Source organism: Nesoenas mayeri (assembly GCF_963082525.1).
Source record: "Nesoenas mayeri genome assembly, chromosome: 8".
Taxonomy (NCBI): Eukaryota; Metazoa; Chordata; class Aves; order Columbiformes; family Columbidae; genus Nesoenas; species Nesoenas mayeri.
This window is the reverse complement of record NC_137554.1, coordinates 24,735,165-24,747,967: the sequence shown is the minus strand read 5'-3', so window position 1 is coordinate 24,747,967 and position 12,803 is coordinate 24,735,165. Positions and strand designations below refer to the sequence as shown.

The following is a 12,803-nucleotide window of genomic DNA, read 5'->3' as shown; positions in this document are numbered from 1 at the left end:
TGTGCTCTGGTAGAATCATAGAGTGTCCTGAGCTGGAGGGGACCCACAAGGATCATCAAGTCCAACTCCTGTCCCTGCACAGGACAACCCCACAGTTCACACCACGTGTCTGAGGACATTGTCCAGTCTCTTCTTGAACACTGTCAGGCTTGGGGCTGTGACACCTCCCTGGGGAGCCTGTTCCAGTGTCCAGCACCCTCTGGGTGAAGAACCTTTTCCTAACGTCCAACCTGAACCTCCCCTGGTACATCTTCCTGCCATTCCCTCGGGTTCTGTCACTGGTCGCTAAAAAGAAGAGCTCAGCCCTGCCCCTCCTTCTCCCCTTGTGAGGAAGCTGTAGCCGCCATGAGCTCTGCCCTCAGTCTCCTCTTCTGCATGCTGAACAAACCCAGTGACTTTAGCTGCTCCTCATACGGCTTCCCCTCCAAACCCTTCACCAACTTCATAGTTGGTTGGTACGGGCTGTGAGAGGGCACGGAGGAGTAAACTGATGTCAGAGTCCACAGAAGTGTGTAAGGTGCAGAGGACATGATTAGTTTTATTAGTGCTAAGCTAATTTGAGTGAGCCCCACATCTGTTATCTTGGCTAGCAGAGCTGGGTGGGTGCACCCAGGTTTTGCACTGGCCGGGCTGATGCTATCACCGTGAGGGTCACTCAGGTGGCTCTGCAGGGCCAGGTCAGCAGGCAAGGTGGCTGTGAGGATGGAGGTCCACGGTGGTCCCCAGAGCTCCGGTCCAGGGGCTGAGCTGTGCTCTGTGATGGCTTAGCTGGGCGCTGGGGCTCGTGGCTGCTTAGAGCTGGGACACGGGGACTGTCCATGCCCAAAGCTGCTTGGGGTTGCGTGGGTTGTTAGGCGAAGCTTTGCTCCCCATGGATGTGGCAGACACAGTGATTTCTTCACCTGGGCATGTACATAAACTGCTTCAGCTGTCGTGAGCTAATAGCATAGATACCACCTCTGGCGTCATGATGTGTCTCCTGCTTAAACCATACCCTGGATAAGCTGCCCACTGATAACTGAGACATGGCCGTGGCAGGTATTTCCCACTCAGAAAAGCATGCATGTTTGTGGTTACCCCAGTTCAGAGCCTGGGTGAACCCCAAGGGTCCGCAGGGATCCATCTGCGCTGATCCGATGCATGTTTCTGCCCAGTGAGGGAAGCCTGTGATTTTTCTATATTCTCTAGTCAAACTGTTTTAGCTTTTTCATTTCTTTAATAATGGAGCTTTGATGTGTTCTTTGTCTCCATCTTTGCACGCTCAGTTTTGGCGCAGTTTATCAGAGGATGGCTCAGATCAGTCTCAGCACTTGCATTTACTATATCAAAGTCTTCGTGTTCTTGAAATACTCTACTGGTGAAATTACATTATTCTTAATAATCAAATAAGATACTGTCATTCTTCTTACCCATCCTTGAAGGCATAACTTGTGTCTTTCTGGGTTTGGTAAGAAATTGCTTTAGTATTCCCAGATAACTAATTAATCTTGGATTAATATTAATATTTCTATACCCAAATGGCTTCCTACATTAGCAACCAGTTATAATAGCAAATAACCTGGCAATATTTGTACATAAAACATCTCACTGGTTTTGTGGCTGGTTGTTATTTGTTACATGTAGGTTCTCTCTTTAGGTGGGTATATTTACAAATATTTCCTTTCACTAGAGGATTTTTCCATTTCAAGCATTGTGATATTACATGAATTTAACACCCATTACAGATCATTGAGCTTTACTGTAAAAAGAATCCAGAGCTTAATACTAAATATTCTCAGATCTTAAAAATGGATGCTTCAGACTATTTCTAAAACTTTTTTTTTGTTTTATTAGAGAATGCTTACAGAAATTTTTGAGCCATATTTATAATTTGAAATGAAGGGCTTTTATCAGCTATTCTCTCTAGCAATTACATCTTTAGCAATTACATATTTCAAAACACCATGCAAAAGAAATAATAAGAGCCAGAGCAAAGCAGGAGATGGGGAGCTGCATTCCAGAGGCAGAATGCATGGACCTGGAGATAATGGCTGGGGAGGTGTCCTGGCTGAGGGCTGGGAGCTGCCTGTGGTTGATGGAAAGCAGAGATTGTGGAGGAATCTCCTCGGTTCATTTGAATATTTCTGTGTATTATAAATGCAGCCAGAAAATTAAATGCAGGCATTCTGTGGGCTCACCAGTTGTTAGGCATGGAAAATTAAGGGTATGGGTTTTATGACATGCAGTACTGGTACTAGACAAATATGTGACTCTTAGAATTTGGATCCGGTCATGACTGTTTTTGGAGTAAGTGTTTAAGTGAAAAAAAATGTAATTTATGCAAGTAAAACGTATTTGTTAGTACTTGAGCATTGCCGGTGCTTAATATTGCACTGCTCATGTTTCAAAACCTTTTAGAGTGACTATGGTCTGTAGTTCACAGTTAAAAATAAATCTGATGCCTCTGTTTAGCAAATAGATCTTTTTAAACTGTCATCTTCTTGAACTAGCTTGCATTTTTTTTTTTTTAGTATGTTACATTTCCTGTATTCTCAGATTTGTGCTGAGTCATGTCAGATTTGATTCCTGTTCGGGTTCCCTGAGATACCAGTATCTCTTTAAGGGTGATTTAAGGGATTTTGCCACAACAAGAACAGGCCATCTGCATTCCTGAGTGCTCAGCAAGGGAAGTGACTGTTTGCCCTGGAGACCTAGCGATAGCAGGAGAAGGCTGGGGCTCAGCTTTGAAATGTTAATTTGCTGCTTCTGTCCTTCCAAGATTTTGCCTAGGGAGGCAGTGGGTGGGAAGTTGGTGTTAATTTAGAATTTCAAGCTTGGGTGCGATCTGTTATGGTTTTAGCGCATTATAAATTGTTGAATATTTAAGGAGGTATTGAAATTAAGATGGAACTTTGTCCTACTTTCAAAATTGGCAAGAAATATCACCCTAATTTTGAAGAAGTGCCTAGCTGCCAAGTAAAAATAGTAGTCAGGATCCTCTCTGAGATGAGGGGCTCTGCAAGGGTAATTTTTCAAGGTCCCTTACAATATCTTCATAGGGAATTCTGCCCAGGAGGGTCAGAGCTGCAAATTGTGCAGTGGTCCTCACAAAGACTGGGTCTCTGCCCTTGGAAATGATGCAGCTCATTTTAGATAAAAAGAAAATTTGTCTTGGATTAGGCCACGAGCAACTTGGGTTCGAATCCTTGTTCTGCCAGATGCATCCTGCCAAGCCATCACGTCTTAACTATTTAGAATTGTCCCCCTGTGAGAAAAAGCATCTTGGGAGGGCAGAGAAGAGGGAGGGAAAAGGGAACGAGGGCAGTGGTGCTTTTCATGGCTATGCTGGCATACAGGAGCTGGAAGAGTCTGCAGAAGCATAGCTGACATCTGAGTGTGTTGCTTAGGACGTCCCATGAGACTACTTGTGATGCTCAGTACAACACGTGTCAATTAGACAACAAACTTCTGGAATACCCCTAGAAATCTAGAAATACCCCTCCGCCCTGCTGTTTGTAGGGAAGGGATAGATGAAAGTCCTTCAGGCAAACATCTGAGTGCCTGTGAACATCAGGGCACACAGCAGTGACCTACGCAGGCCTTCTTCTGTGCTCCCGCCAGTGTCTGAGAGATGGAGATAATAATTGTCCCTTTTTCTGCCCTGGTTGCTGCTCTGATCCCTTCCTGAGCTCTGTACAGTGCCTAGGAACGCAGACCCTTTCTTTTCAGGTCCTCGTGTAGGTGTAATTGGGTCAGTAAGGCAGCAAACTGCTGCAGAGGCTCCTGACCCCCCTTGCCAGATTAGCAAAGATTTGTCTTTTGTAACTGATGGTGATGATACAGGTTGCTGCTCAAAATAAGGAAATAAATGGGAGAGAGACATGTTTGGGCTAGTGGTGCACTAAAACTACAGCAAAATACAATGTTTGCTGTCTAGAGAAGGACAAAGTCAATAGGAAACGAAATTTTATTTTCAAGCTTTTAAGGGGATATAACAGTGAAGAATAACACAGCCTTAAAGAAGAAAGCTTGACTGTCCCTGTTGCGGGAGAGCTGTAAACGTGTGAAATAGGGTTTCATAACACAACTTCTGAGAGCTGTAACTGCAACAGCCTGGCTGCACCTACGGAACGTGTGCGTTAAATAGGTTGTATAAGCCAAATCAATCAGGCTGTTGTCTTAGTTAAGCTGACATAGTGTGTGTCTACGGTCAGGTTAAGGACATATGCAGAACTGTTACTTGTAAGTGTTGTGTTTAGTTTGGAGTAATTGGGCTCTGTAAGTCTGAAAAAGAGAATCCTGTTTGATTTCTTCTGTACTTCCAGTTTATCAGTACATTGTGTTTGGTGTTTACGTGGGCAGGGAGCAGGTTATGCCCCAACTATTCACACCCAGCAGCCCCTTCCTTCCCACGTAGTCCTGTTCGTTTAATAATTAGCACCAGAACAGTGCATGCCCTGAGTGAACTCGGGGCTCACACAGTGCCCTGGGGGCAAAGACTGAGTGAAAACTGTGTTCAGGAATTATCTGAAAGATTATCCAAAATTCGTCCTCTAATTACAGGTCATACAAAATCAAGGAGTATTTTTTAAAAGAGTGGCAATCGTGATTCTGAGAGCAGGCTTCCCTTTGCATATTTTTAGCGTGTATTTGCCATTAATGTAGATTATTCCATGGTCGTGACTGGTAAGATGGTCAGAGCTCCTGTACAGCTGCAGTTTCCAGAGGGCATTAATAAACTCTTGGAAGAAATGGACACCGTGTCAATGATTTCTCACCATAGCACTCCAGCATTCCCGTTAGGTTTATTATTACCCCCTTGGTAGCTGGACTGCACGCTTGCAGATACTTGGCTGAAGTTGTCCCCCTGCCTTTGGAAGTCTGGCGAAGAAAAGCCGGCTATGTTTTGTGGAGGAGGCACTTACTGTTGCTTCCCAGGAGCTGTTGGGGGCAATCAAAAAGGCCTTTCCTGGAAGCGAGATGAAGATGGTGTGTCGCTAGCAAGATGCAGCTCCCTGCAGCCTCCCAGCAAGCTGGGCTGTGGGAGAAGGACGGCTTTACAGCTCCTCAGCTGCTCCCTCGCTCCTGCAGCAGCAGACTTCAAACCCTTTTAATGTGCAGCTGAAAGTGGGACTTGCTGTTCTTGTGATAATCTGGAGATCAGCTGTACATCAGAGTGGCGCACAAGGAAAAGGGTGAAACTTCTGTAAACTAAGAAAGTGCCACAATCCTAATAGGCTGTGGGACTTGGTTTTTAGGTGCCTTGTTATTTTTGCTGGTGCCACGAGGAGTTAAACCAGGCCCGGAGACTCGGAGGTGAGCACTGAGGTCAGCGCTGAGGCCGGGTGATGTGAGTGGATAACCTGGTCCTTATCCGAACTCCTTTGGGTGTGTGTATTCGGTCTGATGGATTCCTATGATGATACCAGGTGACTTTGGCCAGGTTGCAGATAACACGGGAATAGCCCCTTGCACATCGTGTCTGTTCTTGGTCTCATCCACAACTTCAGAGGGATGCAGGACGGAGAAGTTAAATCATCAGCGGTGAGAGCCATGAGAGGAGCTGTCGTGGTTCACTTCAGACACTGGGACACCATTTGGGTTCATTTTCCTCTTGGTGTGTTTGTTCATCCTTATTTCCTCCTCCTCTTCTTTCATCACTTCTTCCCCCACAAATATCTAAAGCTTAAAATAATGTGCTTGCCTTTTAGCTGCCAATAGGCTGACACGAAGTAGTTCCTCTTCATAACCATGAATTTATGTTGGGCCTGTTTACTCAGGTGCTAGACAGTATTTCTGGCTGCACAGATGGCGAGTGTAATACAGGCTTCTGGGCTTGACTTTTATGTTTGTTTACATCTTCATAGTACAATAGTTATCCAGAGAAACAAACTAGAAAATTGTGAAGTGCAGCCTTCATCCTGAGGTGTACAAAGGGCTTGGAAATCCCTGGAATGCAGGCCCAGGGCTTGGTGTTGGGCAGCCCCATAAGCACTGCCCGCCTTGCGGGATTAGGGTTTTACTAGTGATTCGGGTTTTACTCTGGCGGCCAGCTCATTCGTCTTTTGTCCAATACATTACAGTGCTGTTTTGGACAAGTGAAATTTGAGATGTAAAAATGCCAGGAATGGGGAAATATGTTTGAGGCAGTGACAGTCTCTGCCCCTGCTCAGTCCTGCGTGTCCCACTTAAATCTGCATTAATACAGAGTCTTTTCCTTCTCTGCTGTAATTTTCTAATGTTTATCAAGCTGAAGGGATTAGAAAGATCGGAGGGAATGAGGAAGAGGTTCGTCTTTGTTAGCCTGGGGAGATGCACAGGTAAATGATTTCATGTAGGCCAAAGCACAACACTTGCATGGTCACCTCAGTTTTGCTGAGCAAATGCACTGGAAGGGGCCTCAGCTTTGGAGCTGCCAGTGTGGGAGGGAGGTCAACAACAGGAGCCAAAGTCAGTCTTAAAATGTTAGGGCTTAAAAGTAGGATCAGTTAAGCAGCTTTAAGTTGCCCTGTGAGGCCACCTTGACCCTCTGGCCTTCCAGTGACTGTGCTGTCAGTGTCCGTCTCTGGATGGAGCTCTAGACTGGGCATGGCAGGACCTGAGGAGGCTCTTTACCCAGCACCTCTGCCACCCAATGTCCCTCTGGCTTTTTCCTACTGATTTTATTATTTTCATCTTAATTTGCAAGGAGTCTCCATTGTTGAGTTCCTATTTTTCTTTGGATTTGAGGTTCCTTGGTGAAAAGGATAAAACGCACGCGAAGTAGCAGTAGTATTATGCAGCAGCTCTTCTGGAAAAAAAAAACCATCCACTTTTAGCAATTCCTCAATAATGAACTATCACACTTCACTTATCAAGTGCCACATGGAGCTGGTCTATCTGTATGTCAGAAACCAATAGTGTGAGGTGATGACATGTTAACTGTGATGTGGGAAGAGCAATGACAAGTTCTGCTCATTGCGAGTTTTGCAGTGATGAAAACGGTTAAGAGTATCTGGTTTGTATGTTCAAAAGTTCTCCAAATCACATACTTTAAGTTCGTTTCAAGAGTTCAGGATTAGAAGGGGAAAAATGGTTGTGAGGTCAGAGTTAAAGAGATGGTAATGATGGTGCATTTCTTTACAGAGGAATTAAATTGTATCTTTTACCTAAATTGTAGAACTAAATACCGAGTTTCTAGACATCCTATTTTTTTGGTGGATCAGATTCTTATCTCTCACAAAGTCATCTGGTCAAACTTATCTGACTTCGTTGCAGTCATGCCATTTTTCTGCCGAAGGCTTTGCCTTCTGTATTTTAAGAAAATTGCAGTGTTCATTGAAGTTGGCTGCGATAGAAGAGATTGTTTCATTACCCTCTGCTCTAGCCAACTCTTTTTCCTTGAATAAAAAGTTGATTCATTTCAGAACTGTTTGGCAATAGAAGTTTAAAAACTGGAATTTGTGATTGGTACAGCAATTTTTTTGAGGACATTTAAAACTTAAGTGGTAAATGTTCTTTTTAGAGTCATCTCCAACAGAAGACAAGCTCCAGAATCGTTCTCTATCCCACAGAAATCATCTGGATGACAGGAAAGAGGAAGGAGTAGGAGAACTCGCCGAATTTTGATGTGTTTTTGTGACTCATGTTAGACCACTCAGCCTCACTGGGATGTGCCAGGGAATTCTAGGAAATCTGTCAGTTGCTGTAGAGACAGGTTCCTCAAAACTCGTTTTTACTGTTTCATTTTCTTAATGTCTATGTTTATGCACAGCCTCATAGTATAATGATCTCACATCAGAATATATATAAGTATTTATATAATATACATATGTAAAAATACATAGTTATGCAATGTATGTATCCAGTTTATGCATATTTTTTTCATGCATCTAAAAAAACCTCAGTATGGTGAGATCAGTACTGCCAGTACTGATGTTCTTGCATGTGTTCAGTCATTCCTTGTGCCCAGTAAAGATGCTTTTTAAGTCTCCATTTTATTTAGAGCAGAGTCATTGTGGCACTAAAGGTCATAATACCTGGATGAGAGGTAGTTAAACTTGTACTGGTGGTAGATGAACATTGTATTTTGTGTGGTTTAATTCAAAATAATGTTAGTCTTCAGCGTTCTGTGGCTTCCTGAGTTCTTGGTAAATCAGTCCTTGCTCTGGATTTCTGCCTGGGGGCCGTTCCTGAGGGTGAAAAGGTTCTTGCATCAGGGTGGGGGTTCCCTTTGTGATCAGAGCATGGTAAAAACAAATCCAAAGTTATACCCATGGGAAACAAATGCAGAATGGTCTTTTGATGCAAACTGATTAATTTCTTGGAAATAGATGGAAATACTTTAAAAAAAAAAAAAAAAGTGTGTTTTTTCATTGATGGTATGCATCATAGAAATATCAGATAAAGATAAGACATGAAAAATAGCTTTGGGATGTGTATTAGCTAAGGTTAACACCAGTAGGGTTAATTGTCATCTGATGTTAGATCGAGTTTCCTCAACAAGGCAGAAGAGCTGGTTTGAAAAGCAAAGTAGAATATGTGATACGTGCATGTGATTTTTTTTTTCCCTTTCTCTCTGTTTTAAGACCCTTCCATTGCTTGTTTTTCCCCAGGTGCCGCTTACAGAAGCGGTGGACCCGGTCGATTTGGAGGACTACCTTATCACACACCCCATTGCCGTGGAGTCCGGACCCCTGAGAGACCTGCTCGAGTTTCCTCCCGATGACATCGAGGTCGTGTACACCCCCCGGGAATGTCGAACACTTGTGTCGGCTGTGCCTGAAGAGAGGTAGGAGGTGACAGGGTGACACTTTATTCAAGGGAAATAATTGTTCTGGGTTTGATTACCTGCAAGACTGGAGCCTGGAATTTTTGTTTGTAGATGCCTGAAAGAGTAAATACAAGCCTAAGTGGAAGTATGTATGTTTAAAGAGTCATTATTGTGTCTGTGATTTGAATATGTTTGTTTTTATTCTTTTAACAGTGAGATGGACCCTCATGTGAGGGACTGTGTGAGAAGTTACACGGAAGACTGGGCGATTGTGAACAGAAAGTGAGTTCCCCTGTGGTATTTGTCAGCTTGCCTTCATATTTAAATTTTTTGCAGGGTGGCTAGCTGGGATGAATAGGTTCAAAAATTATTGTCCTGGCTACTGGTTCCATGTGTCCTGGCTTTTAGTTGTCCAAATCAGCTGAACTGAAGCTTTGTGTTTAGCTGAAATGATGCTTTGTGGTTTGAAAATTAGATCTCAGACGTCAAAAGCCCTTGGGGCATTTTTGAAAATCTAGGCCATCATAGTCAACAGTTGCTCCTTTAGAATGATAGAGAAATTAGGGAATGTGAACAAGTAAAATAACTTCCAGCATTTGTGTCTCTCTTTGTTCCACATGTATTTAGCTCTTTTTAGAGAGACGTTACATTAATTTTGTATTGATGTAGGATTTATGTGCAGGCACAAGTAGCTAATAGATAAGGTGTCCTCTGCATCATTCGTTCCCAAAGAGACTTTGAGAAAGTCTGTAATTTAAAAAAATAATTATTGATATTTGAACTATCACAACATTTATCTAATGAGTTAATAGTTTAGAGATTGTGCATGCATTGATTAACTTATGAAGATTAGCAGGAAGGTTTCTGAGTAGCTTTACTTGGAACATACGCTCTCTCGGATGATTGAAAGTCTGATGAGTTCAAGAGCTACTGTCGAGGCGTAAGTGATCCGTGTGATGTGCATCACCTCCAAGTGACTTGACTGCAGCTACAGCTCTGCCCTTGTGGCGTTTGCTACAATTCACTGGTTTAATGTTGTCCTGAGAGCCACTTCAGGGGATGCTGAAGGTATGCTTTGCAGTGCTGGGGTGACCTAATAAAACTGTGGTTGGTAATCTCAGGCTAGAAAAAAAACCAAACAAGGAGGGAACATGCACATGAGAGAGATGCTTTATTAACTCCCAGCCTGTGTGGGCTAAAGTCTAGAAGGTGCAGGAGGCTCGTATGATGTGACCCACCAGCCAGCACACCACTCAGTTTCTCAGCAGCTTTCACTGGTATCTGACATACCTGGTCATGATTCCTGCACAGAGGAGCTTTCTGTCCTGTGCAGATCAGCTGCAGGTTGTGTTCTGTGTCAGGGATGCATTAAGCTAAAGACATCGGAACTGCTTGAGTGAGTTAAAGGTTGTTGAGCTGCAGTCAGAGGTTTCCTTGCCCCTTCAGAGGAGGAAAGACACTGCCATAGGCATTCGTAGCAGTTTTTGTTATACTGGGATAAAATCAAGGCGGTGGAGTGGGTAGAAATGGAAGCATTACTGCTGGAGAAGGGGAAGAGCCCAGAAGCCTGGCTGGGAAGGATTCAACTGTAAGGATGGTGACAAATTTTTCATAATCCATTCCGTCAGATGGTTACAAGTGCTTTGACAAGCTCTGGGACACAAAATCCAGCTCTTCTGGCTTTAGAAGAGCATGACTTCTGATGTGCCATCCTTCTCTCTTCCTCCATCCCCAGGGGAAACAATCTTTATTTCCATCTCTGTTCTTTGTAACCAAAATGGTTTTTGGGGAAGACAAATCCATCCATTCAGTGATTACCTTAATGGTATTGGAAAAGCTAAAGAAGTTTTCTTTACTGACCTGAAAAAAACAATACTATATTTTTATTTCAATCGTATGACATGATTTCTGTATGCTAGACTGATGGTGGCAATGATCACAGACATCCCTGAAGTCAGGTCTGATTTAGAATGAATTTCTGCTTGCTGGTGGAGCCGTGATTGAAATCCCGACATCCTAGTGAGGATTATACAGATAGTTCAGCTCTCAGGAATTATATCCTAGCAAGGAAAATACTTCCCTCCTTTTTCTTCACCCTTTCATTGGTTGCTCCTAACACATCCATATTTTTCATGTGTCTGTACATCCTCCTGTGGTAACTTCAGTAACAGGGCAGGATGAGAACAATTAATTCTAGTTGTGACCCCAGCACTACTTTTGGAACTGACTTGGAGTGCGTGTTGTAAGGAGACTGTGGCTCTGGCCATATGTGTGTGCAAATGTAGACATAGTGCCATTGGGTATCCAAAAATTTGTTAGTCAGAGATCTGACTTTGTCAGCAACAGTAAACAGTATGTTTGCTAGCAAGCACTCTTACACCCTGGAAAAGCTCTGAAGGACCCAGTCCTGCTTATAAAGGTGCCGTGGGAAGATGCTCATTTTAGTTGGGGTTGGAAAGTCATATATTTTCCAGAGGTGATCTATGTTCCATGCAGTCCTACCTGAAGTTGGTGGTTTGGTTTTAAAGGTGTTAATACTGTCTGCTCCAAGCCAGTTCTTGCTCTAGCAGAACCGCTGGCTTTCCATCCCCATGTTCTTGGCCTCATTTAAGCTTGGCATCACAATCGCACATTTTATGATGACCTTAATTGGCCAGTGATAATACTGCTTTTGACATCGGCCAGGGTTGCTTTCCAGTGGAACAGAGTTACATTGTAGTCCTGGAATACTGGTTGTTGCGTTATTACCCAGCTACACTGGAGGGTGACTGGAAATAACTATTTGCAGAGAGCAGTTCATGCTTTGAGGGGACCCATGCCAGTAATACTGGACTCGTTCTGTAATTTTCCTCCTGGGTTTGGGGTCAAAAAGGATGCTAAGAATACATTTGAAATACTTTGTTTTCAGATATCACAAGCTGGGGACTGGATTTAATCCCAACACCTTAGACAAACAGAAGGAGAGGCAAAAGGGGCTCCCCAAACAGATCTTTGAGTCTGACGAAGCTCCAGATGGCAACAGTTATCAGGATGAACAAGTAATGTACCTTTAAAACCTTGCTAAAGAATTCCTAATTTATAGTCGCATTTTCAAAGTGCAGTCCCGTTCCCGTTATAAGTTGCTTTTAATTTGTTGAATCTCAGGATGACCTTAAACGACGTTCAATGTCGATTGACGATACTCCCCGGGGCAGCTGGGCATGCAGTATTTTTGATCTGAAGAACTCCCTTCCAGATGCCCTTCTCCCAAACCTCCTGGACCGAACCCCAAACGAAGAGATCGACCACCACAACGAAGACCAGAGGAAGTGCAGCAGACATAAGGAGCTTTTTGCACTACATCCAGCACCAGATGAGGTATTTTTACATACATGTGTGTGAGACTAAAAAAGTGAAGGATATAGGGAATGTGAAAATTGTCAGTCTGCCACGGGTTTAAAGGAGTTAAGATTACCTATGTTTAATAGCCATGAGATCCATGTTTTTTAGCATTTTGTCTTGCCATAGATGTTACTTTCTGAAGATTTGTTTTCCTTTATGGTTATGCAATCCTGTATAATGTGGAAACATTAAAGGGACTTAATTTAGCATATTTATAACTGCTGATGAATGCATCATGCTGGTAAACCTCAGATTAAATTTGTGTTAGTGTCTTAGAAAGAAAAAGTTAGGCGTGTGCTTGCTTCATAGTGCTATTAGTGGTTTTGCCAAGTGTCCTGTCTCTAAATTGCTGTTCCTGTAATGACTTTCAGGAGGAGCCTATTGAACGACTTAGTGTCCCTGAAGTACCCAAAGAACACTTTGGCCAAAGACTCCTTGTGAAGTGTTTGTCCCTTAAGTAAGTGTCACTCCAACAAATGGAGCTGTGTTACAGAAGCTGAGAATTTAAATCTGCTGTTGTATCTGTATGCATCTGAAATAGCACTGCTGCCTTGTTTATTACCCTTGAAGAGATGTAACATTGTTTGGTTGGTCATAGGCATAAAGGTTAGTTCTATAAAGCATGAGTTACACAGAGCTGTGCGTCAGACATTTTTATCTTCAAGACTTTCTTTAGTGGTGGGATATAGAA

General features: G+C 43.1%; 1 protein-coding gene across 6 annotated transcripts in view; it reads left to right on the top strand.

Annotated features, from left to right (window-relative positions):
* The window catches only part of DOCK7 (dedicator of cytokinesis 7), a gene marked incomplete at both ends in the record, with an annotated part of 100,095 nt that overhangs the window by 14,493 nt on the left and 72,799 nt on the right, over positions 1-12,803 (top strand). For all 6 annotated transcript variants that reach the window (XM_080349044.1, XM_080349040.1, XM_080349042.1 and 3 more), the window contains 5 exons: positions 8,574-8,749; positions 8,945-9,013; positions 11,640-11,769; positions 11,876-12,088; positions 12,484-12,569. In XM_080349044.1, the coding sequence (XP_080205170.1) occupies positions 8,574-8,749; positions 8,945-9,013; positions 11,640-11,769; positions 11,876-12,088; positions 12,484-12,569 (674 nt within the window). The remainder of the gene's footprint in view (positions 1-8,573; positions 8,750-8,944; positions 9,014-11,639; positions 11,770-11,875; positions 12,089-12,483; positions 12,570-12,803) is intronic.